Source organism: Neodiprion fabricii, chromosome 7 (genome assembly GCF_021155785.1).
Source record: "Neodiprion fabricii isolate iyNeoFabr1 chromosome 7, iyNeoFabr1.1, whole genome shotgun sequence".
NCBI classification, from domain to species: Eukaryota; Metazoa; Arthropoda; class Insecta; order Hymenoptera; family Diprionidae; genus Neodiprion; species Neodiprion fabricii.
Window position 1 is genome coordinate 7908832 of NC_060245.1, and position 23664 is coordinate 7932495.

At 40.2% G+C, this 23664-nt stretch overlaps 2 protein-coding genes and 1 long non-coding RNA gene across 5 annotated transcripts in view; 2 read left to right on the top strand and 1 right to left on the bottom strand.

The window, feature by feature from the left end:
* Positions 1-19772, top strand: part of LOC124186411 — a 59278-nt gene extending 39506 nt beyond the window's left edge. Inside the window, exons 1-3 of one of the 2 annotated variants that reach the window (XM_046578116.1) lie at positions 5673-5781; positions 15482-15616; positions 16457-19772. In XM_046578116.1, coding sequence (XP_046434072.1) covers positions 5734-5781; positions 15482-15616; positions 16457-17605 — 1332 coding nt within the window. In that variant the 5' untranslated portion in view covers positions 5673-5733 and the 3' untranslated portion in view covers positions 17606-19772. Of the gene's footprint in view, positions 1-5672; positions 5782-15481; positions 15617-16456 lie in introns of those variants that run through there. The other variant, XM_046578114.1, reaches the window with a different exon arrangement.
* LOC124186412 lies at positions 1579-2683 on the bottom strand. The gene is made up of 3 exons (XR_006871660.1): positions 2460-2683; positions 2298-2382; positions 1579-1901 (listed from the first exon to the last, which is right to left on the bottom strand). It is a non-coding gene; the product is annotated as an uncharacterized LOC124186412 (long non-coding RNA).
* A 1205-nt stretch (positions 19773-20977) lies between the features above and the next one.
* The window catches only part of LOC124187153 (thyrotroph embryonic factor), a 219627-nt gene continuing 216940 nt past the window's right edge, over positions 20978-23664 (top strand). The window contains exon 1 of one of the 2 annotated variants that reach the window (XM_046579460.1): positions 20978-21543. In XM_046579460.1, the coding sequence (XP_046435416.1) occupies positions 21456-21543 (88 nt within the window). In that variant the 5' untranslated portion in view covers positions 20978-21455. The remainder of the gene's footprint in view (positions 21544-23664) is intronic. The other variant, XM_046579461.1, reaches the window with a different exon arrangement.

The window sequence follows — 23664 nt, forward strand, 5'->3', positions numbered from 1 at the left end:
ATATAAATCTTTTGATTCAACATCTAACCAACTTGACCTATCCTTAAAACTTGGTAAAAAAATGAAATCAAGGACCTGGAATTTATCAGTTAATTGTTTCGGAAACTCTTGGAATAGACTCTTATTGTGCAAAATCTCTGATTAATCAACGAAATATATTATTTGATTTGAAAAAAACTAACTAATTACATCTCTTAATCGTAGAGGCGGTTTTTTTTTCACGTTCAAAATATTTTAATTGATTTTGTCAAATAGTGTCATCATCATCATCGTCATTGTGTTGTGCCATAAAAGCATTTCTTCCAAATCCCACTGAAAAATGAAAGTATTTGACAGTGGAATATGGAAATAATAAGAAATTATTCTCCCTGGTTCGAGTCAAGAATTTTTTATTTTCAACGGAAATAAAAACAGTTATTATTTCATTGAGTAAAAAAATGGCACGTCTTAGGAATTTTTCTTCCCAGACGTGCTGTTTACAATGCATCGTTGCGTCGCTTCGCGTTCACGTGTTTACGCTTCTGGTTTCGCCTACACACCACGTTTTAAGCTGTGTTCTCTTTTCTTATTTTCTCTATCCCTCCTCCGCCTCTTCCTTCCACCCTGGTCGAGAGGAGGTGCATGAATTTCTACCGTTGGTCTAAATTTAATGCACCTCAGGTTATATTAATTACCAGCTGAAACTTTGCTGCGCCTTGTTGAACAAACAGAAACGAAAAAGAAAAAGGAAGAATAAAAAATATGGTCGAGCTTCCGATTCGACTGAAATTTCAGCACAGCCGCATTTTTAAGCCTCTGAATATCCGGATCAATATATAATAATTTAATAATACGATTACACTGTTTTCTAATTCTGAAAAGACGGATTCACTTCGATGCAAAGCTTATCAAATCATTCGTTAGTGATAAATTTATTTTCACTCGTGGAAAAATAGATTGCAACCGACAAATAGATGGTTTCCGCTGATGCTAGTGGAACTCGGTTATTTTGAGTCGAAAAAAAATAGAAAAAAAAAAAACAATTCGCTTCAATTCAAAATTAAATCACAATCAAACAAAATTTATGCATCTAAAGTTCTCAGCTTTTAATTATTATTTTTTTTCGTTCTAATCTTTGCTTGTAGGTAAGGTTTTACCGAAAATAAATTCATCCATGGACCACGGAATTGCCGATAGGGCTTATCGGCGGGTCGGGAGTCGAAATAGGGCAGGCAATTACTTTATCCTACTCGTTAAGCTTGACTTTAATTACCTAGTTTCCGGTGCGGCGGATAAACAGGTGTGTAAATCTTGACGTATGACGTATATGCACGTATACATACGCGCGACACACCTCCGGGTCTTACAAACCCGCGTCGAAGAAGTTCCCGCAAGACGACGTCGCGACGCTCCAGGCGCGCGTTCCGACGCCGAGCTTATTTTTAGTGCATTCCGGTGCAATCGGAGCAGCCCGACATCCCCGCGGTGTCTAAGCACTGAGTATCTTTTGCTCCCGCAAGATTTTCTCGTCGGGTTGGCTTAATGCTTCTTCTTCTTCTTCCTCTTCTTCTTCTTCTTCGAGGAGGAGGATTATCTGATCGTGAGTTTCAGCTTTTTACGAGGTGTGTCAGCGATATTCGTCTACACGCACAATCCACATGCGTTCGTCGCAGCAACGCAAATCCGCAACGAAATCAATTTACAGGAGTGTTGAGGACTCGGATACCGGGTGTGAACAATTTCTTACAGCTGCCATAAAAAGAGAAATTTATATTTACATTGCGGAGGTGTGGACCGATCCTTTGGAATCCCAGCATTTGGAGTACTCGTCAGACTTTAGTGAATTACCAACTTCGTTGAGGAGAAACGAAAACTTCCTGGATCAGTTAGTTTCTGTGCGATAGAAAACTTAGATCTGGAATCTTTACATCGATGAAAAAAAAAACAAAAAAACATTGAAAATGAAACACTCCTTTATATCGGTTTTCATGCACAGTGCACAAAAAATTCGATCACCGTCAAAGAATGCGGTATTTTGTCATTCATGTCAACTTCGTATTGTTGAATTTCAGGTCTTATATGAGTTGAGCAATAAAATTCTCCACGGTACCATTTCAAAGTTTTCAAAACTACGAATCCCTTTGAGTAGGTACAATACAATGGACCGTGTCAGCAGTGAAATAATTGACTTGAATGCATCCTCGAAAGGTTGATAATAACTTGGAAATGGACAGTCAAACAACGCGGCGGAAGTGGGAGGCTAAAGAGGAGAAAAGGAAGAAAGAATAAGATTCATATTTTCAAACATTCTGGCATACTTACACGACGACTGGGTGTTACTGGAACGTGAAGAAACGCTAAGTATTCCAAGTCATTCGCGTTCAGGTGGGACTTGCGCTACGGCTGCAAAACGGTGGAATTCATGGGAAAATAGTATGCCTGCCCTGCCCTCTTCGCCCTTTCGTAGCTGTGCGACGTACGTTTGTTTCATATACCGTAAGAAGTTGGCCATGTTCTGGTTACTGTTCCATCAGTCGCACGTGTGCAGGTGCATCATGGTATGGGAAATTCTTGTCCCGCGATATTGCACAACGTTACATGCCTAAGGATCGTGACGAAAATACTAATTTGTCATAGGCGGCGTTCATTGCCAGTCTCATTGATGAACTCGGTCCGTTTCGGGCACACTTGGAACAATCATCTACAGGACCCGTGACTGCAAAATGCAAACACTGATTTTTTGGAAGTCAAAAATACTGCCGGGGAATTGAATTCGATGGTTACCAAGCGGACGTCATATCCATTTTTGATTGATTTGTATGGAACTGCTGCAGAAGCATTCAACGGAAGTCAAGCATAGATTGTCGAAAAGTGAGGACATTTAAATATCTAAGGATTTGACGGTTCCAGGATTTAAAAGTGTTTCAATCAGTCAGTTGGAATTACCTGAAAAAATTCGTCCCATGTGCAGTTCATAAAATGCTTCCGATGTTTAACTGTATAATTGTATCGAAACGCATTAATACGAAACAGTTTCCAACATGTTTAAGGCATTAATACTCTAATTTGTCATGATCTGCTTACACACTGAACATGTGACAGGGTTGAAACCAGTATTATCAATTTTATGGAACTTTAACAGGTTCTCTCTAACTCCCCTTCACTTAATCAAAAAAAAACCCTACTCTCTTGAACAAGTCATCAGATTTCATAACACTTACGTAATACTCAATCAACATCCGCTAAAAAAAAACTTACGTGCAGATTTTACGCTGCCATCGGTTTTGATTGGTATGTCTTACGCTGTCTACTACGCAACTAGCTAACTGCATCGAGTGTCTTCTGTGCCGGTGTGACGTTGACTTGGCGATTAATTGCGTTGAAATTTCACCGTGACAATTTCTTAATAGAGTATCTCGCTCTTTGCACGATAGTCTGCACGAGTCTTACGGTGGCCATTAGTTCCAACTGAAACAATCGGTGAACTAATATCACAGCTTCTGGAAAGTTTCACTGCTGCTATTGTTGATGCTCTCGATAAACCGCAGTGCGTGTGTTCTGAATGAACAGGTGTAGGTACAGTCTGCAGCTGGAAGTTTATACGAGTATCTACTAAGTTTGAACGGAGACTAAAAATTTCTCGAAACCCTGAGGATGTGTTTCCGGTATTCAGTAGAAATCTTTTGGAGTAGTTAAAAGATTTTTCAACCAGATGTCTGGGAGTTGTTAACTGACTGCTTGATTCTCCAATCATGAAATAAAATTCTCTGCAGATATTGGGTTCACAAATTTTTTCTTGAAATGCTTCCGTTTCTGTTCTTTGGACATTGTGTGGGAACAGCTAACGAGCTTCTTTAAATTTCATGCAAAAATCGAAGTCCATGGTTTTAAATCCATTTGGATGTATTAAACTTTCAAGCATAATGCAATGATTGGTAGCCGAGTCAGAAGACATGTCGAAATTGAAGCCAAGATAAGTTTGGGAGTTCATATGACCAATTCAAGTATTCAAGTTGGTTAACACTTATTTGAATATGACGCATATTCCGTCGATAAATCAAGATTAAGTAGAGTAAACTGATTCTGATAGTTGAATCAATCCCGATCAAAAAATATTTTGTATGCAAATTCTTGTTTTGTTCTGTAACTATCTAGTGATGGAGGAAAATTTAACATTCTTACCAGAAGGGAGATCCTGAGAAAACCTTAAGCTCCAAAAAATTGTTGATCATTCCTTGAGAAATCAGGATTTTATAAGATCTCAGTATTTTTGGTATACAACGCATCATCTTAAGCAGCAGTGTAATGAAATTTCGTAACATTGAGAAAGAGAAATCAATTGGAATTTCAATTTTCTTCTTCTAGTCTTCGAAAGTATACTGAACCAAAATTGTGCTACATCGTTACTAATATGCTTGCTCCGTTGGCTGCGACGAGTTTCAAGACAAATGATCTACTACCGCAGTGGGCGTATCACGGTGACAGTTGAGCTGGCTGACGTGATCAATCCTCTCCAGGAGTAGGTGCTAAAACCATTGACAATGGTGCACCATACTCTAGATTCAGTAATGAATTGCAGTTAATCTGAGAATATTTACTAACCAGAAAAATATCGGAACGATGTTTTGAATAATCTGCAATTCCAACAAAGCTTCACGAAATGATCGCATGGTTCGTAAACTGTGCAGCCATATTCAGAAATACGATGTACGTGTGATTTGATGAAGATAATGAAAATTAGTGTGATTCCCAAGGGTGAATCCTCCCGGTAATATCTATTTTCAAAAGAATCGAATTGAAGAGAATTTTCGTCAACGACGTTTCATTGTCTATACAAACTCTTTTTTCGTACTTGACTTGTATTCCGTACTCACGTTACCGCATCGTTTCACCACCTGAAATTTCACCATAGTCCGTTGAAATCGCAGGCTTAAGATCCAACTATCGTGTTTCTGAGTTGGAGTGACTCATTCGCGACAAGGTCACGACATGAACGCAAACATCTTTGAAGTTCTTGGTGTTCAACGATGGTCATTCGAAACACTCGAGAATCGAAGTTCATTTACTTGATCATCAACGTCTTTCACCCAGTGTCAAATTTCCGCAAGACACAAAGTGCGAGATCCCGGTTCACCGATGTGCGTTGTTTGAATGTGGCGAAACAAACATCCGAGCAGATCTCCCTTCTCAGTCGTACGAATTGGCGGATGTGGTGAAGCAAAAACAAAAAAACGCGGTGAATTTCCTCCATCAAAAATGGAGTCAAACGATACTGCTCGCTGATATCGTTTTCAAATATCGATTCGTCGTGACCCGGTTTAGGCTGTTGAGCAATTTTTGCGAGGCGATCAATTTGCCACGTTAGTTAACTGCTGACAAATATTAACCGCACTGCAATGTCTGTCGTCCTGCGTAAGCTCTTAGTCGTTTGACAATCGATCTCAACGAGGTCCTCCTGACGCTTGCGTTTTTTTACAATAATAATTATATACACCGTTATTACAACGTGGAAGGAACCGGGACAGAGTTGGTCAAAATTTCTATCGTAGGTTTCCTTGAGCCGTCAGTTGGCCCGCGACGATTGTCACAGTCGAATAGCAGTCGCAAGCGTAACAGGACACCAGCGCTCGCGGACAACTTATTTTCTAACTCGCAATAAAAATATAATCGCTTGTCAAATAACCCGACAGCTTTTATCGCTGCGTGTGTTGTGCTCGTATTCCTCAGGAACCTTCGATCCACTTTCATCTCGCAATGCACCCTACAATTAACAACTGCCACATGCTACCAAGGAAGTCATGGGTGAGTATCGACAGTATCTCGTTGAAGTTCATTTGATTCGGGAAACGAACATGGGGATTGATCTTCACGAAGTATAAGAACGTAGATTCTTCGTAGGGTTTTCATGATCAACGAAAACAACCGGGAATGAAAATTTTGACCGTTCGAAACTCATCACAACTCTTTCATCATCACCGACTGATCACTGAACCATATTCCATATTAGCAAGTCAATATTTTCCAGTAGCTCAGCAAACTTGTTTTCGTCAATGAAGCTTTGATACTTGATCGATAAAGTGGGAAACTTTTTCAATCTTGAAAGAAATGAAATCTTGGAAAACCATTGATCACAGTAATACTACCTAGATGAAATTGAATAACTTCTGAGCTCCTCGGCGCTCGATGACACTTTTTTCATTGTTATTGTTGTTATTATTATGATTCTTATTATTTTTCAATTGGTCATATCGTATCCCGAGTGTGTCTAGCATGAGTCTTTGACACTGAGTTGAAAAATCGTTCCATCAAGTGGTAAGAGATTAATGCGATGCATTGAAAAATTGGCGCTTGAATATTTTGCAGTACGATTTTTTTAACACAGGTAGGAGTTTTTGTCCAGCACATATCCGTCGGCGGTGAATATTTTGTTTTTCCACTTTTATCATCCGGCCTCTGACTGCTTACCTCTCTCTTTCTTGCTTGCGGCACTCGATTCATGCTTCACGCCGCGTGCCTCTTGCTCCTTGTTTCTCTTTTTTCATCCCCGAGAAATGCTATTAAGACGACCGTATGTTTCCTCTCGCTAAGGTATAAAAGTGGTGGAGTATACTGGGATGCAGCGGATCGGTGAAGTGAATATATATATGTAGTTGTCTTCGGTGCGCCGGACGCGACCACAGCCTCGACGGTTTATATTCTCTTCGTTCTCATCTTCCTCCTTTTTTTCTTCATTCTCTCTTCGTCTGGTGCTGTGGCCACGAAAATTAATTTTTTATCTCGGAACTCGTTGAAAAATAAAGTTATACCGCCGAGGCGTGCCTGCCGGGTGTGCAGGTGGCTATGATAACAACAATAAGGCTGGAGTCGTGTAAACTAGCGGAAGGTATTTCTGGATTTACTAAGATCTCAGTGATATTATCTTGACGGCCGAGTCGCGTTTCTAAACACTTCCATCCATGTCAGGCGGGATTGCAAAACACGTGATTCCAAGTTTTCTAACCCCAAATGCCTGCCTCATTTTTTTGGCTTCGGACTCCACGTCTTCGAATAAAACTTGAAAACTCACCCACACACCATCGGATCACTAGCATTTTTTTTTTTTTTTTTTCAACGCTTAAACTTATTTTCTTCATTGTGATCAACGGTGGTAACTGTTCATCAGATCGGTAAGAATCCATTTGACAGATTCATTTCATCAGCGACGCGGTGAAAAGTAAATAAAAATCAAAACATCTATTTCACCAGTCAAACACTACCAGCGATTAGGATTTAGAGAGTTAGTTGATTTTCTTGAACGTATCTCATGGGATTATCTTGCACGAAAGTTGGGTAAAAGTCGGGTTCTTTTATTTCGTGTACTACAGTGAATCAGAAGTCGTGAAAGACGATGTGGACTCGACGAGGACTGAGCTTTGGGTGTAGTATCGAATTTGAAAAAATTACAGATGGACCACCTCAATTCTCATGGAAATCGTGGTTCGAGTTATTTGGTATGCCCTGGGTGCGTGCACATCTTGTCTCAACCAACAGTGCCAGACAAAGCCAAAACACCCTCAGTATACAGTCGTTGAACCCGAAACGAAATCGATTGGAAATTTAGTGACACGAATTTAAAGTATTTTTGGATATCCTTGAACCGGTCAAATAGCAAAGTGAATACGAATAACGAATTGTTATTTTCCGTCAAGGTTGAGTTTGCAAGCAGTGGATACAAATGTAGCGTTCCGTTTTACCTGTTCGTTTTTACGTAAAAACTCGCGACACCAAGCAGTTGTAGTAAGAGTTACGTAATTGGCTCGCGCAGATTTCACTTGAATGAAACGAAATTGTGGCGTTTTTTTTTTTTCAATTCTTTGCTCAATTCTCTAGTCCTTCACCAGACGATAATTCCCATCCTGACACATGGATCTATTGGTAATCGAAAGATCCACACTGCACTGCAGGACAATGGATCTCCGTGGTGAAAGTTAATCGAGTTGCGGTATTATAAGGCCTTGTCCAATACATTGCCTGCCCGCAACGTGGGCGTTGTGACTTACAATGCACCTTGATTGCAGGCAACGGACACCCGTCAATTCTCAGTTTTATTTTCATGATTCTCTTTTTCTCCCTCTCCTTAATTTTTTTTTTTTTTTCTGCAACGCTTTTTTTCTCATGCGACAATGACGAGGCCTGCTGCAATGCAACGGGTCGTAATACCAGACGTACAATTGAAAATGACCTCGCGGACTAAAAGACAGAATTGTTTGCGCATTTTTCTTGTACACGAAATGATCATTTATTCCTCGTCCACTTTTACCACTTCAAGTCATACTTTTTTCCTATAATTTCCATTGCGTAAAGGATGCACTCAATATATTGGCAGTGATATTTAACGATTTCTCCAAGAAACTGTTTAAGCTTGAATTGTCGATTATGAACAATGGCCTTCCAAAACGTGTCGAAGTCCTTTATAATAATTCATGTTTGAAAAGACGAAGTAAGAAAGCACGGAAAAAGGAACCAATAAGATCTTTTCCATTTACTGATCCAACACGTGACCAAAACAGTCCAGATTTGACATTTAACAGTGTAGTTCCGCGTTTCGTTAGGCAGTTTCATTATTTTAAGAGTAGTTATAGAGTGTATTGGAATGTTCCTTTCCTCATCGTTGTTGTTCATTCAAAATTGTGCTGTTTTACGCGAAAGTGTGAAATTACCTGATAACTTTTTCTTTCTTTCTTCCTGTCCTATTCGCCTTTCTTTTCTCGTTCACCTTTCCCTCTCTATGTTCTACAAGCATATCGTCGTTCAGCTTCAATTTTCCAGTTTGTTGACCCAGAATTGATACACACTTATCCGTGGCACCACATTCGTTGAATTTCATTTGATGTCCCAGGTGTCAGAGTACGAACTGCTCATGAACACCAATCAACCTCCAACTGCATGGGCAATCGGTAGTTCGAAATCGTCTATATTTTCGATCACTAAATTGCGTTCCGTCAAGCCATTTTCTCGTTGTTATTCGAGACCTAACGAGGTTTTTGATTATGAAGCCGTGAGATTTGAGTCTGTTCGTTTATTCGAGACTTCTGGCAACCGCTACTGCAGAGCAGCAGTGAGTTCCACTCGGGCAAGTTTGTCTACCTAGCTCGTCACGCCAACTTGCACTCGTCGCTTGTCAACTTTGACCGGTAGCTCATGCCCCTTCTTTCCAAAGACTTAGTTGGTAGCTATGAATACTTCTGTTAGTTATACTCTTCACAGATATCTTTGCAGCAGTTTTTATCATTTTATTCGCGCTAACCGCCGCCGGCAGCTTACCGTTGATTTCAAGTTTGCGAAATTACTACAAGTATTTGTTATACGCACGTTTACTCGGTACAGAAGTGAATTGCGCGAAGATAAGATTGTTTAGAACTCAGCAAAATGAGATTAACTGATTGGGATGAAGTTGTGCGGTATGTTTTCAACTTGTATAATACAATGAACGGAGATCTAATAATATTCAAATAAAGTGATTTCGCTAGTTTGCAAATTACTCAAACTTTCTAACGAGTTCGGAAAGTTTAAATGTCCCACAATAAGACACGCTTTGCATTTTTTTGCTTATTCAACACACGTGCTTAATTTCAAGAATCGAATAATAAAATGTCGCGAAAAGTGGAGACAAACCTGAAAGTTTATGATATTTCTACCGTACGCATAAAAAAAACATCAATCTCTACATCTATTAAACTCAGTGTATCTCTGTCTGTCTATCCGTATGTTCGCTTATAACTCCAGAACTACTTAACCGATAATGATTCATGTTTTTTCTGTGGTTAAATTGAATATTATCACGACGCAATCTTGTTCCAAATAAACGTAAAATCAACTGTGAATTCGAACATTCGCACAACGATTGTTTCCAACCGCATAGTTTTACCGTCGCACCTGTAAACCTTGTTCACTACGATCGGAACCGTTAGTACTTATGTAGCAACTTGCTTAAAGTTTTTGCCAGTATATATATATAACGAAGTAGTGAAATGTTTCAAATAACTGGAACAAACCTGCGCGTTAAACACAGGCACTCTCGCTGTGGTGATCAATTCTTTTATTTTCGAGGAGCCGTCGATTCAAACACAAGAAAAGAAGAAATAAAGAAACAAGTAAAAAAAAATAAAAATCCCGAACTACGCACACCGATTCAGTTTTCAGGCAAGGATGATTGTTCAGATCATACCATTCTTTTAGTATTACAATACTATACCTACGAATTTACGCTAAGCATTGTCGATTCGTTCCGTAAATAACTTTGTTCGAACCATTCGCCGGTGGAAAAGAAACAAACATTTCATCGACGATATCCTTGATCCGTTGATTCCAGAGAGCAGGCAATACCTGATCCATCAAATATAGATCGTACACATTCGTGCAATACATTAAGCAACGTCACTTTACTGGTTGTAATACAATCGGTAAGTGTCGGAAACAAGATTGAGTTCGTCTCGATGAGCCAAACTGAAAGAATGGAAAAAATTTTGGCAGTCCCGTTATCTCAGCAAACCATTTAATTGGAAGCCAATAAGGAATTGGCTTGAGAGATTGAGTGTAGATCAAAAAGATTCCCTCATTCACTCTGATTCCATGCGACTAATTCAATCATTCGAAAACACAATATGCACAAACGCAGCTAGAAGTTAGACTCTTAAAGGCAATTACTTACAATGTATTGCGTTCCAATAATAGTGTCGTCTCAATTTTCGATCCACGGAACAATGGTAGAGTACTAAAGTTGTATACAAATCGATTCGTTAAAAATTGTTCCCAATTCAGGACTAGCAGTTAATTCGTCACTGATCGGCAGTTTCTCTCCCAATCGCTTTAAAACATCGAACCTTTCTCATTTTCTTGCGCACCTAGGTGAAGCAACAGCTAATCGAGTAATAGATGCAAAGAGTGTAACTTTCTTGCGGACATTGCTGTAAACTTGTCCTTTTATACTACAGCAGAATCTGGCCCAGATAACTTCTTCTTTCGATCTTTTTATCCTCGGTAACAGATGACATTCCTCGAGGACTGCACCGCTCCTGCGAGCTAGTGAACGAATCAGTCACACCGGCTGAATCCCCGTTCTCGACTATTGTTATCCTGATGGGTGGGCGTTGGTGGGTACAATGCGTATAGGATGCCATGGGTTACGCTGGAATTTTAGTGCCATGCTTGGTACGTGACTGCGATCGCAGTGGTTTGTTTGGCTTTCGTCAGGCCTACTGTCTTCCCGTCATCACATATCTGATCCCAATGTCGCGTGTCAGGTGACGAAGTCTCAGCAAAAGTAACTGTACGTCACGCTGTATTGATCATATCGTGAAGTTCGGAGTACCAGTACTGGATGTTATTTAAAAACGAACGATTTTCCTTCGTTTTTTCAATTCAGAAATATGTCTGTACCATGTTGATGGTTTTCTAACAGTCTCGGTGGTTGGATGATTTTTGTATTCTTCCAGAACGTATGTGGTCAGTATTTGCACAACAGAATTCATCTGTTCCATTGCGTATTGAGCACTTCGAGCTAACACTTCTGTAGTAGATGAAAGTTTCCAATCTTCCCGAAACAAGTGTAACCTCCTATCAATATGGATTGATATTCTTGAAAATTGGTGCCATTGCTTATAACACCAAAGTTGCATGTCATATCAAGGCGACGCGAGAAAAGTCATACTTTTATCGTCATTGAAAAATTCCAAAGTGTAACAGTTTCCAATACCACGCACGTTCGCTCTTCAAGTCAGCTGGTCTATGGGCTGCAAGGTAAAACCTATAAGTCAGCCCACGGACAACGTCGAGGAGACTGGAAGGACTAACGCCGACGGGTGCAATTAATCTAGCAACGAGCTGCTATTCGTTACCAACCTGTTTCAACAATCTCTTATCTCCTGCCTGGCCCAGACGGCTCGTGTCTCAACGGTGGTAAAATGTGGCCGTTTCTATCCACCAGGTGTATTGACCATCCGGTTTTATGCGCTCTTTGACAATTGGATTAATTCTCTAAGCTTGGAGAATGCGGATACGAAAATGCCCAGAGTGAAAAAATGGTTTTGTCAACCGTTATTCGTACTTCCAAGACTATGCTGGAAACACCTGGATTCACACTGTGCTGCTTCTAACACAGAAGGACCATTTTTCCACCTAACTCCAATTGGATTCCCGACTTCTCTCTATTCCTTAAATAATTCTCTGCTGTAGATATGGTTGTGAATTTCGAAGATGCCTTTTTTTGACTCGCGGTTAGCAACATAGATGGAAATGATGAATCTCTAGCCGAGAGACAAGACCCTGTGTGCACATGGCTCTAACCTCTTTTTTTCATTACCGGTTCAGGTGATTTCGACTGAAGCCCGGCCGGTTGGGCCGGAAGATACGGTTCAGCAATTTCTCTTCCCTTCGGGAGGTGAAGCACCTAAGTTATAGCGGCCTAGTCAAAACTGGGTACAGGATACGGTACACCGTGCCTTCTTTTTTTCACTTTTCTCATTCATTCGCTAACTGTTACATGCTTCGCGCATGCCTGTGCCGCTGTTTTTGTATTGTGTGCGTGTGTGTGAGGTAGCGGAATCTGGCATTATATCCGTTCATCGGCTGTAGGACTGCCGTGTGATGAAATTGTTGCTTCAAAAATCCAACGATCTAGTTATCCGCTGAAATATTCCAGTCGTGCGTTATTACAGCTAATATTTCCGTTTTTCGACACGACCAACGTTCCAAGATTAAACAAGTCTGAATAGTGGAGACATTGAAAACGGTAACGGATGTGAAACAATTACTGATTACGATTGACACGGTATATTGTCAACCATGTAGTTAAGAATATTTTTTTACGACGAGTATCACACTCATATCGGTATCCTTTTGCTTTTCATTAGTAAATCATTCCCATTTTTTCAACAAGATTCGTTTTGAAGATAGTTCAGTTTAGTCAATCTAGCAAACAATACTGGAAGGCACGAAAGTGTTTCATAAATTTTAGTTTACAACTTTTCTAAGATTTAAAGACGAAAACTGCAGAAAAGAGAATTTGATGTTCACTGTCAGAGATGGTATCGATTATTGTTTGGTACCAACAATATGATGAGCTTTCAGTGACCACCGGGTCACTCAGCTACATCCTTATTGAACAACAACTAGGTTCTTGAAAGTTTTAATATTCCAAAAACAAAAAATCTGACGTGTTCAAACTTTATATCAAATCTTCTTTTTCACTGCACAAAGCTTAACGTACGTTTACTTGAATCAATTAGCGGTGAGAAAGCGCGCTATAAAAATGAAACTGTGGCATATTTTTGCGTTAGATTTTCTCTTTTACATCGACGAAAGTTTGAAAATTTTAGACATTCTGGTGAAATTATCAACGACATAAGCTGAGAACCGTATCCACATGACGTCATTGCGATGGACTCTCAGATGGACGGACAGTCGGTTCCCGGTTCGAGTCGAGCGCCCATGCGAAACCTCGTTCATCCGCCCTGCAGCAGCGCTCGTACATTACATGCATTTACCCACCTCCATTATACATCTATACCTGCGTATTTGCGGAATGATGAAAAATTCTCCTACGTATCAAAGTGCCGACCTGCGTACAAACGCTCGAACCTTATATCTTCTAGAGGTATTAAAGATGCTGCTGGTGAACATTGCTATTTGCAACTGTGGTAAAATAAACTGTGAAAAAAAGAAAGCTTGGAAGTGAATAAAGCAAATAGAGGAAAATGCGAGTATAACTTGAAAGGGAGGGAATACTCCTGTGTACTCCCTTTAAAATATTAGTTAAAAAATACATGTGAAATAATTTTCAAACGAAGGACGGTGCCAAATATCTCGATCCTTCGTACTCTGCGCTACTAATAATGTAGTACAAAATTATGTATTTTGATGCGAAATCTGACTCGCATTATTCATAAAAATCCATTATGCTGGACAAGTTGGCGGTGAGAAATCATTGATAGGCACAAGTACTCTACCTTGGCCTGTGCTACATGGATCAATAGAATTATATTTCAATGGAAAGGGGCCAAGAAAACTCTTCGGCTCTCCTAATTGACAGTACAGTTTATTATGGTTGGGAATCTATCCACCTACTTACGATCTCATTGAAAATCGCTGCGTACATGCGGATGATTAACGCCGGAACTGTTGCAACGCAACGCAACGCGATTATTGTTCTTTCCCACCATTGCATTGTAGTAGGAAACGCCAGGTGCAGATGATGTTCGTATACCTATACCTAAATGTACATAAGACGTAATACGAGCTCTCAGTGGGTCCGGGGTGATTCAGGAATTAAAATTTGACGAGGCCATCCTGCAGGACTTGGAGAGGATGTGTATAAAAAGTAGAACGAAAAACTGTTCATGAGGAACAAACAACAGTCATGCGTTTTAAAAGGAGTAATACTACCTTGTTTACACGAAATCGAGGTTCATTTTCTCCAATTTATATAAGAAAAATGAATTAATATTTTATAATTCTGTTTTTCATACATGTTAACATAAGTCTTGAAGGACAAGAATTTTCTTCTTTTTAATTATTTTAAAAGAAAATGGCGATGGAGTGGCTGACGAAATGAAATGATGTTTTTAAAGACGGGTGACCAACTAACGCTTTCAATTTTCAACCAATCAACTTGAAATTTCAACTGTAGCTTTACAATGTCATTCTCATATTACCCCTTAATTCATTTTCGGGTCTGAAGTAAATATAAATTATTGTTAACGACATACCGAAATTTCATTTACCCAAATTACGATTATTCACATTCAGAAAAAAGATTTATCTAGAAAATTGATTTAGTCCCAACATTTTATCTTTTTGATTCTCATAAAATTACGGTACAACTCAGATCACTGTAGATCACTTCAGTAACCGTAATTATGTTGCGGAGTAGAACGACGTTTGTTTGATTTAATTCAGAAGCATTTGAAGCGCGTAATTAATTTTACCAACTGTACGGTATTTGTTAAATTCAACAATCTTTACTCTGTGCGTATTACGTACAATTACACGCTACGGGCGGTAGAGCACTGTGCTCAAAAAGGAGCCACTGACGTAAGTGCGCTAGGAAACGAGGTAGAAAATACGGATGAGCTGCGTGAAATTGGAAGGTGCGAATTACCGATGAAAATAAGCCAGAATACGAAAATTTGCCAGCGAGATTAAACGAAATATGACGATAGTCGTTAATTCAACAATATCATCTTACGAGAAGTTCATAATTATTTCCGTTTATCCTAATACGGTATGCGAATACACTGAAAATAGTATATTTCGTGAGGTCTTAATTTCTCCCCACTTATGTACTGTTCCTTTATAACGATACGTTCCGTGTGTGGCTTGATCTGCACTCGTGTAGATCTGGTGTCCTGACGTATGTTCTTTAGCTTTCTGATCGTATTACACATGAATAGGTTAAATAGTTATTTCAAGAACTAGAGTTGTTTGGTTCAACGAAGTAAAACAATTCGTGATTTCCTGATTTCAGGAGTACCAGAATTTGGCAGAAGAAAATCGCAGACTGCAGAATAATCTGGCGGTTGGACGAACGCCTCAGTCGCGAGTCATAGACAACGTTCTTCTGCAAACGCAAATTGACACACTTCAATGGCAGTTGAAACAGGTTTGTGCTAAACTTCACGATCTGACACTTTTTTTCATCGAAATCATTGTGAGCAATTGAACCTGCGGCCTTTGTGTTGCTGGCCTTGTGAATTTTGTGAAAATATTCGTGAAGTCTCAAGAAATACTATTCAGAGCGTTTGTTGGTCTCGGTGCATACTAACAGCGTCGTAGGATTCAGTGTTCGAGGTTTGCCGAAAGTTAGAAGATCAACACAGGGCAAAAAATGTCACCACCAGATTTCTGTGACAAATAGACTGCCACATGTTTTCATACCTAACTAATAAAGCTCTTAATTAACAGTCCATAATCGTTCCCGAGATTGTCATATTGAAATTAGCTATCACAAAATCAGTTACCAAATCATCCAAATGGTCAAGTGGAAAATGTGTAGCGTGTAGCTTTGGAAGTATTGACTAGTCTTGCTTCACTCCACTCGCAGGTTCAATTGAGAAAAAAGAAAGGACAAGAAAATAGGAGGAATAATTATTTCTGCTTATTGGCAGACTCTCAAATAAATTGCCATACTCTCATAGATTTTTTTTCATACTTCGTCGTATTATCGTCGACATTCTGTCACAGTAGAAAAGAGGTAAGAGTAGGGTAAAACCGAGGGTAAAACGGAGATGTGAAAGTTTCTTTTTCTTCAGTGATACTGTTTGTATTATATACTAATGTAGACATATAGTTTAAATTATAACTGTTATCGTTGAGACAATTCGTCATTATCACCGTATAGTTCAATTGAATTAATTTGCATGCTTGTAAATTTTAAGCGACCATTGAACCCCGACATTCTATGAATAAATCAACTAACACAAGGTTTATCTCTATTCTACAGACAGAAGCAAACAGGGAAATGTACCGAGCGCTGATGGCGCAAGTGGTGCGGTTCCTGGAGCGAGCGCACAAGAGCCTTGACATCCTGCACGAGAAGTCAAACCCGAAGAACGGAAAAGCGTCGCGGGTGCCGCGCAGCAGAAGCGTGCACGGTGTGGACGAGTCCTCGGTGAACAGAGGTTCCCATCAGTCTTCAGCGTCCTGCGCGAGTTTCGCACGTGCGAAATCAGTAACCCAAATATCGCCGACGAGTGGCACGAACCGGGACTCGACGAGCATTTGGTCCGTCCTGCGTCGCACCGAGACGCCACCACCAGGATTGCAGCAGCCGCGGCCGGAGGTCCAGCCCCACGAGGGTGTCGTCTACAGACGACGGCCAACATCATCGGAGAACAACCCGGACGAAGTACCGCCGGAGCGGCTGTCCCAGGAGGCTTTTAGGCTGATGAGAACAGCCCAGTCGCTTCTTGCAACGCGAGAGCCAGATTTGGTCCGAGTGAGCGAGGTGGACAACCGGCGTGCGCCCTCGCCCTGTAACATCGACGGGCCGCTGCCTCTGCAGAGCTTTACCAACTCCACGCCACTTTGCGACTCGTTGTTGTCGAGCAGCGACCGCGCGAACTCACGATGCGACAATGACGCGGCATTCTCGCGGCGCGCGGAACCCGGCACTGCGGGTTGCCTGCTGCCAGGCGCAAGGCGTTCACTAGACGCGGCCTCGCTGCACTCGGCGAGCAGCAAGACAACCGAGACGACCGAGGAGGAGGACGGGGGTCCGCGTTCGCTGCTTGCAGGCGCCCTGGAGCGCGAATTCGTCGTCAAATCCTCCTCCACACCGAACCGCAGGCCGAAAAAGCCCACCGAAGTTGGGCTTAAGACCAAGCCCTGTACCGCCAGTGTCAGCAGCGCCGAGGACGAAAGCGGATTCTCATCTATGAGCTCTTTTCAGGATGTCGGCCTCCCTCCCGCCCCATCACTCGTCAAGGGATATCACACCGAAGTCGGCCTCCCTGACGTCCCCGTCAAGGTCAGGCATCGACGGTGGAGCTCAACTCCTGCCGAGATGCAGGCCCTCTTCAACGGCCGCTACAACGCCAGTTTCACTGCCGCCAAGACCGGCAGCGAGGCGCTCAAGGTGCTCTGGGTTTAACCGCAAGGTTCGATTTACGTCCATCGGAAGATGTGAAAATTTATTGATCGAAATTCGCTCGGTGGGGCCGGATTTCGATTAGACGCATTTAAGCACCGCAAACAAGTCAATAGTGTACAAATCTTTCCTATATATATTATATATATTTGTGTATTGTGTTATGCATTTTATTTTACTCGTCGTATGATCCTCGTGCCCACGAGCACGCGGTGTAGGGAGAATTTTATGATTTTCATTGCATATTTTTATTTTGTTTTATTCTATTTGCCCAGTCATTCTTATCTTTTGTTTCTTTTCTCGAAGTCACAGATACTTCGAAGGTACTGTAGCTTCAGCTTTCAGGTATTAACACTTGGCAAATATGAATTTAGTTCAATTTTATCTCCCGATTTTGATTTCTTTTTTGTTTTTACTTTCATTATTTTTTTTTTTTTATATCATTGATATGGTGAAATTGGTCATATCAGATACGTGAACGACGTTTTTGACTTAATGAAACATATTACAGATAATCGTTTCACCAGCAGTACGATAAACTCTTGTCACACAGAGTTCTGTGAAGACTCGAGTTGAACGATTCGTCAGATGACATACAAATTTTTTGCAATCTTGTTTTCGTCAGCAGAGAAATTTTTATTTTCAACAAAATATATAGAAAAGATTCTAGACAATGTTATTCGAAAGTATTTGTTGGTTGCATAAGAAGGAACCGAAAATTCTTTTTTACCAAAACTTCAATGCATTCTCATTTAATTTTTTGTTTCGATTGATCGTGAGAAACATAATTTGATAAGGCAAAAACATTGTTCTGCCACACCAATCTACATGATGAAAGCTGACTGAATTGAAATGTTCTACGTGTAATAATTAACTATAAGCCGTATCGTAATACCGTTAGTTCAATTTGTATGCAAGACTCTCCGAGCATCGATCCTAAATGACGAACTTTCGTTTCGTACATAATTTCAATCTCGCTTCTGGATGCGACAGATCGTATCCTATGTACAGATATCGATTGCGGCGAATTATATTTACCTATGTATTTGATGTTTTTATCTATTGTTTTTTTTTTTTTTGTCATCTCATGTTTTAATCTTCAGAATACACAAGTCCATTAGCTTTGGCCATAATTATATGCATATTGTGATCCGTAAGTGTGTTTTGTAAACAGTAAAATCTTAGGTATATTCTAAAAAAATTCAATAATGCAACAAGAAAAGAAGAAGGTTGCGCTCTTATTATAACATTATTAAAAAAATTACGTATGTTGTACGTTTTTAATATTTTGACACTTATATATGTACACAACGCGTTTTAACTGATTATTGTACAATTTGAACTGGAATGTCCAAAAATGAAAAAAGCGCAAAAGCACGAATTTTTGTGAGATCAATTAAATCACGAAAGTTTCAGTCACACATGATCTATATACAGTTAACCTCGATTCTCTACCGTTACGCGACCGTAACGCATATTCTCTAGAGAATAATTTTACTTATTAAGTAATTGTACATCTGGTTATGTTAACGATTAATCAGTAAACACATACAATTATATTGGATTACTATCGAAAAATACTGTAATTTCAAAGCAATGAGTACAAGGTGGTAAGTACATATAGATGTATAGTCGACGGTGTTAGATGCGAAATGATGATTAATAAATTGACACTAACAAGTACCAGGAAAAACACTTACGTGTGAGTTACAAGGTTGTATTTTCTTTTTCGATTTGACCTGGCGAAAGCTCAGACAGCTAAAAACATCGCCACGTTTTTGCAATTAGATAATGCACAAAAATCCTGGTGCTGTGTTCGTCGTATGTAATTTAGGTTTCCCTTTGTCAGTACTGAAGCATATTTGAGTGAAAACGCATTTCCTCACCAAGCTTACGAACCAAATTGATAATTTAAACAGTACCAGGCGAAAAAATAGAGAAGGTGGAACTGAAAGTATCTAACTAACAATGAGAAAAAGGAGAAGGGAAGAAAATTTTTCAATTGCAGTAATTCTCTGCGATGTATCTAAGAACGCATTTCGAGTACCAGTTGAATCTTTATTTGTAGCATGTAAGAGTGATTAATACAAGTGTAAACTGTTTATTACGATACGCATTGCTCAATGCGTTCAAGTTAGGCTGAATTGTACAATAAAATGATTTTGTGAAACTCGTGTTTTATTTCACTGCGTATGATTAACTTCCATTCGATTTTTTCCTTCAATGCGTGATATATTGGGACTATTCAAGGCCATTCGAGAAACACAGGTTGGGGTCTAAGGTACGTAAAAATTACCAAGCAAGCAAAATTATAAAAGTCAAAAAATCGAGCATTGTAACATCATAATAAGAATATGAACTTGAGATCGATAGCCAAATGAGCTTCGTTGAGAGTGAACAGTTCTGAAATGAAATCTTTCGCTAACTCTTGGTAGTTATGTGGAAAATGAGACTAATTTATTTGCTAACTTTCGATGATTTATAATTCATTCAAATTATTTATACATACAAGTAGTATTTCACCCAAATAAAAGTAACTGAACGTCTTTATTGTATCAGCTAACGTACGTTGGTAGCTTATGTACATTAAACCAGTTGTCTGAAAAATATTCGAAACTCAGGGTCGATAAATTGAGTTGAAATAATATTTATTTTTAAGCCTTGCATACTTTACTTCCACACAAATAATAGCTGAGGTAGTTACCGACTTAAACCAAATAAAAGCTTCATTTTCGTACTAGTAGTGACTGCTCATGTATATATGTATGTATGTATTTACAAGTGGATGCAAATGGATTTCTGAATAAAGGTGTTCCTGCCCTTGATACTCAGCTGTTCAAACACCAGTTTAAAGTTATGAGCAGGGCAGATGACAAATCCCCTTGAAGCTACTGTGCCAACACTGCATAAAAGTTGAAAATGATATTGTTATAGCAAAAAATATTCAAGGAAGAATTACTTTCTGTATTGGTTCATGGTATTCACTTCATCAGCAAATCAGGCGTCCGAGTTTGTTTTTGAGCCTCGCTATCTATCAGAAGCGAACGAAAAGTACCTAAATCGTTCAATTTTCAAATGTGTGTGCAGTGACACGATTCATTAGGTATCATGAAATCATGCTTAATTTTCACCACTTTTCGGACAGATAAATTAAAAGGTTCAAAATTTGGAATAAAACGCGTTCTATTCTCCCTACTGTCGGCAGCCAGTCGAGCATCGGTGTACGTCAAGTTGTCTGCAGTTCGGCGTATTTCTACGTGCTTGGTCCGCTTTCCGCAATTGTACGGGCGGCGCTAATGTCGCAACGGTGTTCGATAAGGCAGCAGTCGCTGGGTTTAATAGTGGGAGACGGGAGGTGATTGCGGTGTTATCGGTGACCGAAGAATACGCGTTGTACGTGTACGCAGAGATCCTCGGTCACTCGATCGCGAGTCGGTCCACGAGCCGGCCCCAAGATCGCGCCACCAGCCGAGCCACTTTTAGATTGATTTTCAAGAGCAGCGAACGGCCAGTGTTATTTTAATGTGCTACAGTGGGCTGTGGGTGACTTAAGCAATAGTGAGGTTCGGTGTGTCTCTCCTCTCCTGGCGCAGGTTCGTTAATCCCGGAGAGAACGAGAGGATTGATGATAATAATAATAATAGTAAAAAATATAATACAAACAACCTAACAGACGACGGTAGAAAATTCAACCACGTATGTACACGTGACATATCTCGGTATATGGAAAAAAAAAGTTAATTAATAAAACAAAAACGTAAAACAAGTTATCAACGGAGTTGGTTATTTTTTTTTTTTTTTTCAATCCGTTTATTGTGCTTCGGGACATACTGAGCTCGGCGCAGTGGGTGAAATGAGCGACAAGGACCGTACCTCTCCTACCCTCGTCGAAAACAGCCTCAAATCACTCCTCGACCAGCCCAGTATCTTTCCGCTAATTGGTGAGTACCGCACGATTATCATACACCACGAGCTTTTCGACGCAGCGCACTGGCTCGATCCGGACGGTCGTCGACTGTAATTCCTGCCGTGTTTTAGACGGAACAGCGCCTATCTCAGGCTGAGCTCGTGAACTGGTAGCGAGGCTCGTGTAGCCTCCGAGTATCTTGTCTCCAATTGACGATACCACGCTGTGCCAGAAAACACCGGATCGCGCCGCGAGCGCGGCGGCTAGAAACGTAGAGTCGCAAGGCACCGCGGAATTTCGAATTTCGAACGAAGCGCGTGAACGTAGCCTAAGACTCCCCAATTAACGCCCAATATTTATCATCTGGGATCTGTATCTCAGGTGTAGCCAGCGAATCGGACCGCTGTTAAACCTCCTCCTTTTTCTAACCCCGCGTGAATCTATTGTTGCAACGGCGCTCGGGTTCCGATTAACCTCGTTCGGACCCCGTGGCCGACCACGTGACGCGAGCAACGACCCAGCCTCACCTTACCTCGCCGAGCATCCTAGCGTAAGCCGAGAGCCTCGGTATGTGTTGTGGCGTGGTGAACGCGTGGCGACGCCACGCTCTTCGATCGTAAATTCAACCGCCGCGCCGCCGCTCCCCACTCAACGATCCTCAGTTTACTCGCTCACGTGACGATCCGTTTATAGGACTTATCTTTTTCTCCAATTACTCGCCTGTGCGCAATAATGCTCGTGGATGCGTTTTCCTTGTAGAGTTTTTTTAATTGTTTCTTGTAAGAATTACGGAACATAAACGAAACATTTCAACGCGGAGTTACACGCTTCGGTTCAAATTATCGGAAGGAATAGCGCGTTCAAAATTCCCATTGATCGATTACTGGAAACGGTTCAACGATCATCATGTCAAATGTATCAGCATGTTGAAGTTAATAATATTTTACTAAAGATCCGTGTTTATGCATAAGATTGTCAGGAATTCATAGAATTCTAACGAAGCAAAATGTACCTACTCCTAAAATTGTAAAATAATGATTATTTTACCAGTGTTCCGCTGCGTTAACGTTAGTAACTTAAATCTCATCAAATAATCAGATACATGTAGATCTGAAAATTATGATCGAAAATTACTGTATTTTTTTTTCGAAAAAAAAAACGAAACCTGAGCATATTGATTGGCTGCGTTCCACGCTCAGGTTTCAAATACCCATGAAAACACTTATCTATCGATCGAAAATATTCATAATATTACTATTCATTTGAATTATAAGTAAAGGAGTAGAACGCATCTGAAGTAATCTTTTACAATTGTGTTCGTCGGATGAAGAGGCTAGACACGAGTTAGACATAATCTGTATTCATGTTTGGATATGTTTAGTGCTGTTTGCTAGTCATTAGCCAAGGTATAAGGTGCGAGGGTCCTCAATTTCATTTCATCAAATCCACACTTTGACAGCTTCGATGAGGCCACGTTTCTGGACGGGGTTTTCAACTGAATGGGCGGACCGTATGTCCAACATTCGTGAATAATAACCAAGTTTATTCTTCCACTATATATTCACACAACGGTAGGAACGGATTTTCGACAAGAGTAATAGTTTTTTCAGTAAAGCATACGTTTATCGACAGTGACCCGTCACACTGAAACACGGCATATTGTTTTGGCGAACCGAGCATTTGAAAACAAATCAACTCTGTTAAATAATCTGTAGCAAATTCAGCGGACAAACGAAATGATATATTATACGGTTTGGCAAAACTGTAGACAAGTTAGCATTAAAAAGATAATAAACGATTTTGTTACCATTAGTTTAAATTTGCTATTAAAGTTCTTTGCAATATCGAGGGATGTTGTTTTGATCTAATTTACATCTTTTTATCGATGAAAAATTCTGTTACATATTTCACCTGCGACGAAAAATGTCATTGCAGCCGATCGTACGCGTGCGATCGAAAATGCTGGTTCGAAATAATTCAAGTACCGCGTCAATTGAATTGCTGACTGTGTTCGTTGATTACAGAGTCTGGTCACAAAATTGTTAGAGAATTTTACTCAATGCAAGTAATATTTTTTTGCCTCTGAATTACGCCACCGGTTCTACCTAAATTACTACTTACGAGCTGCAGAAATAAACTTACCCAGCATTGATCG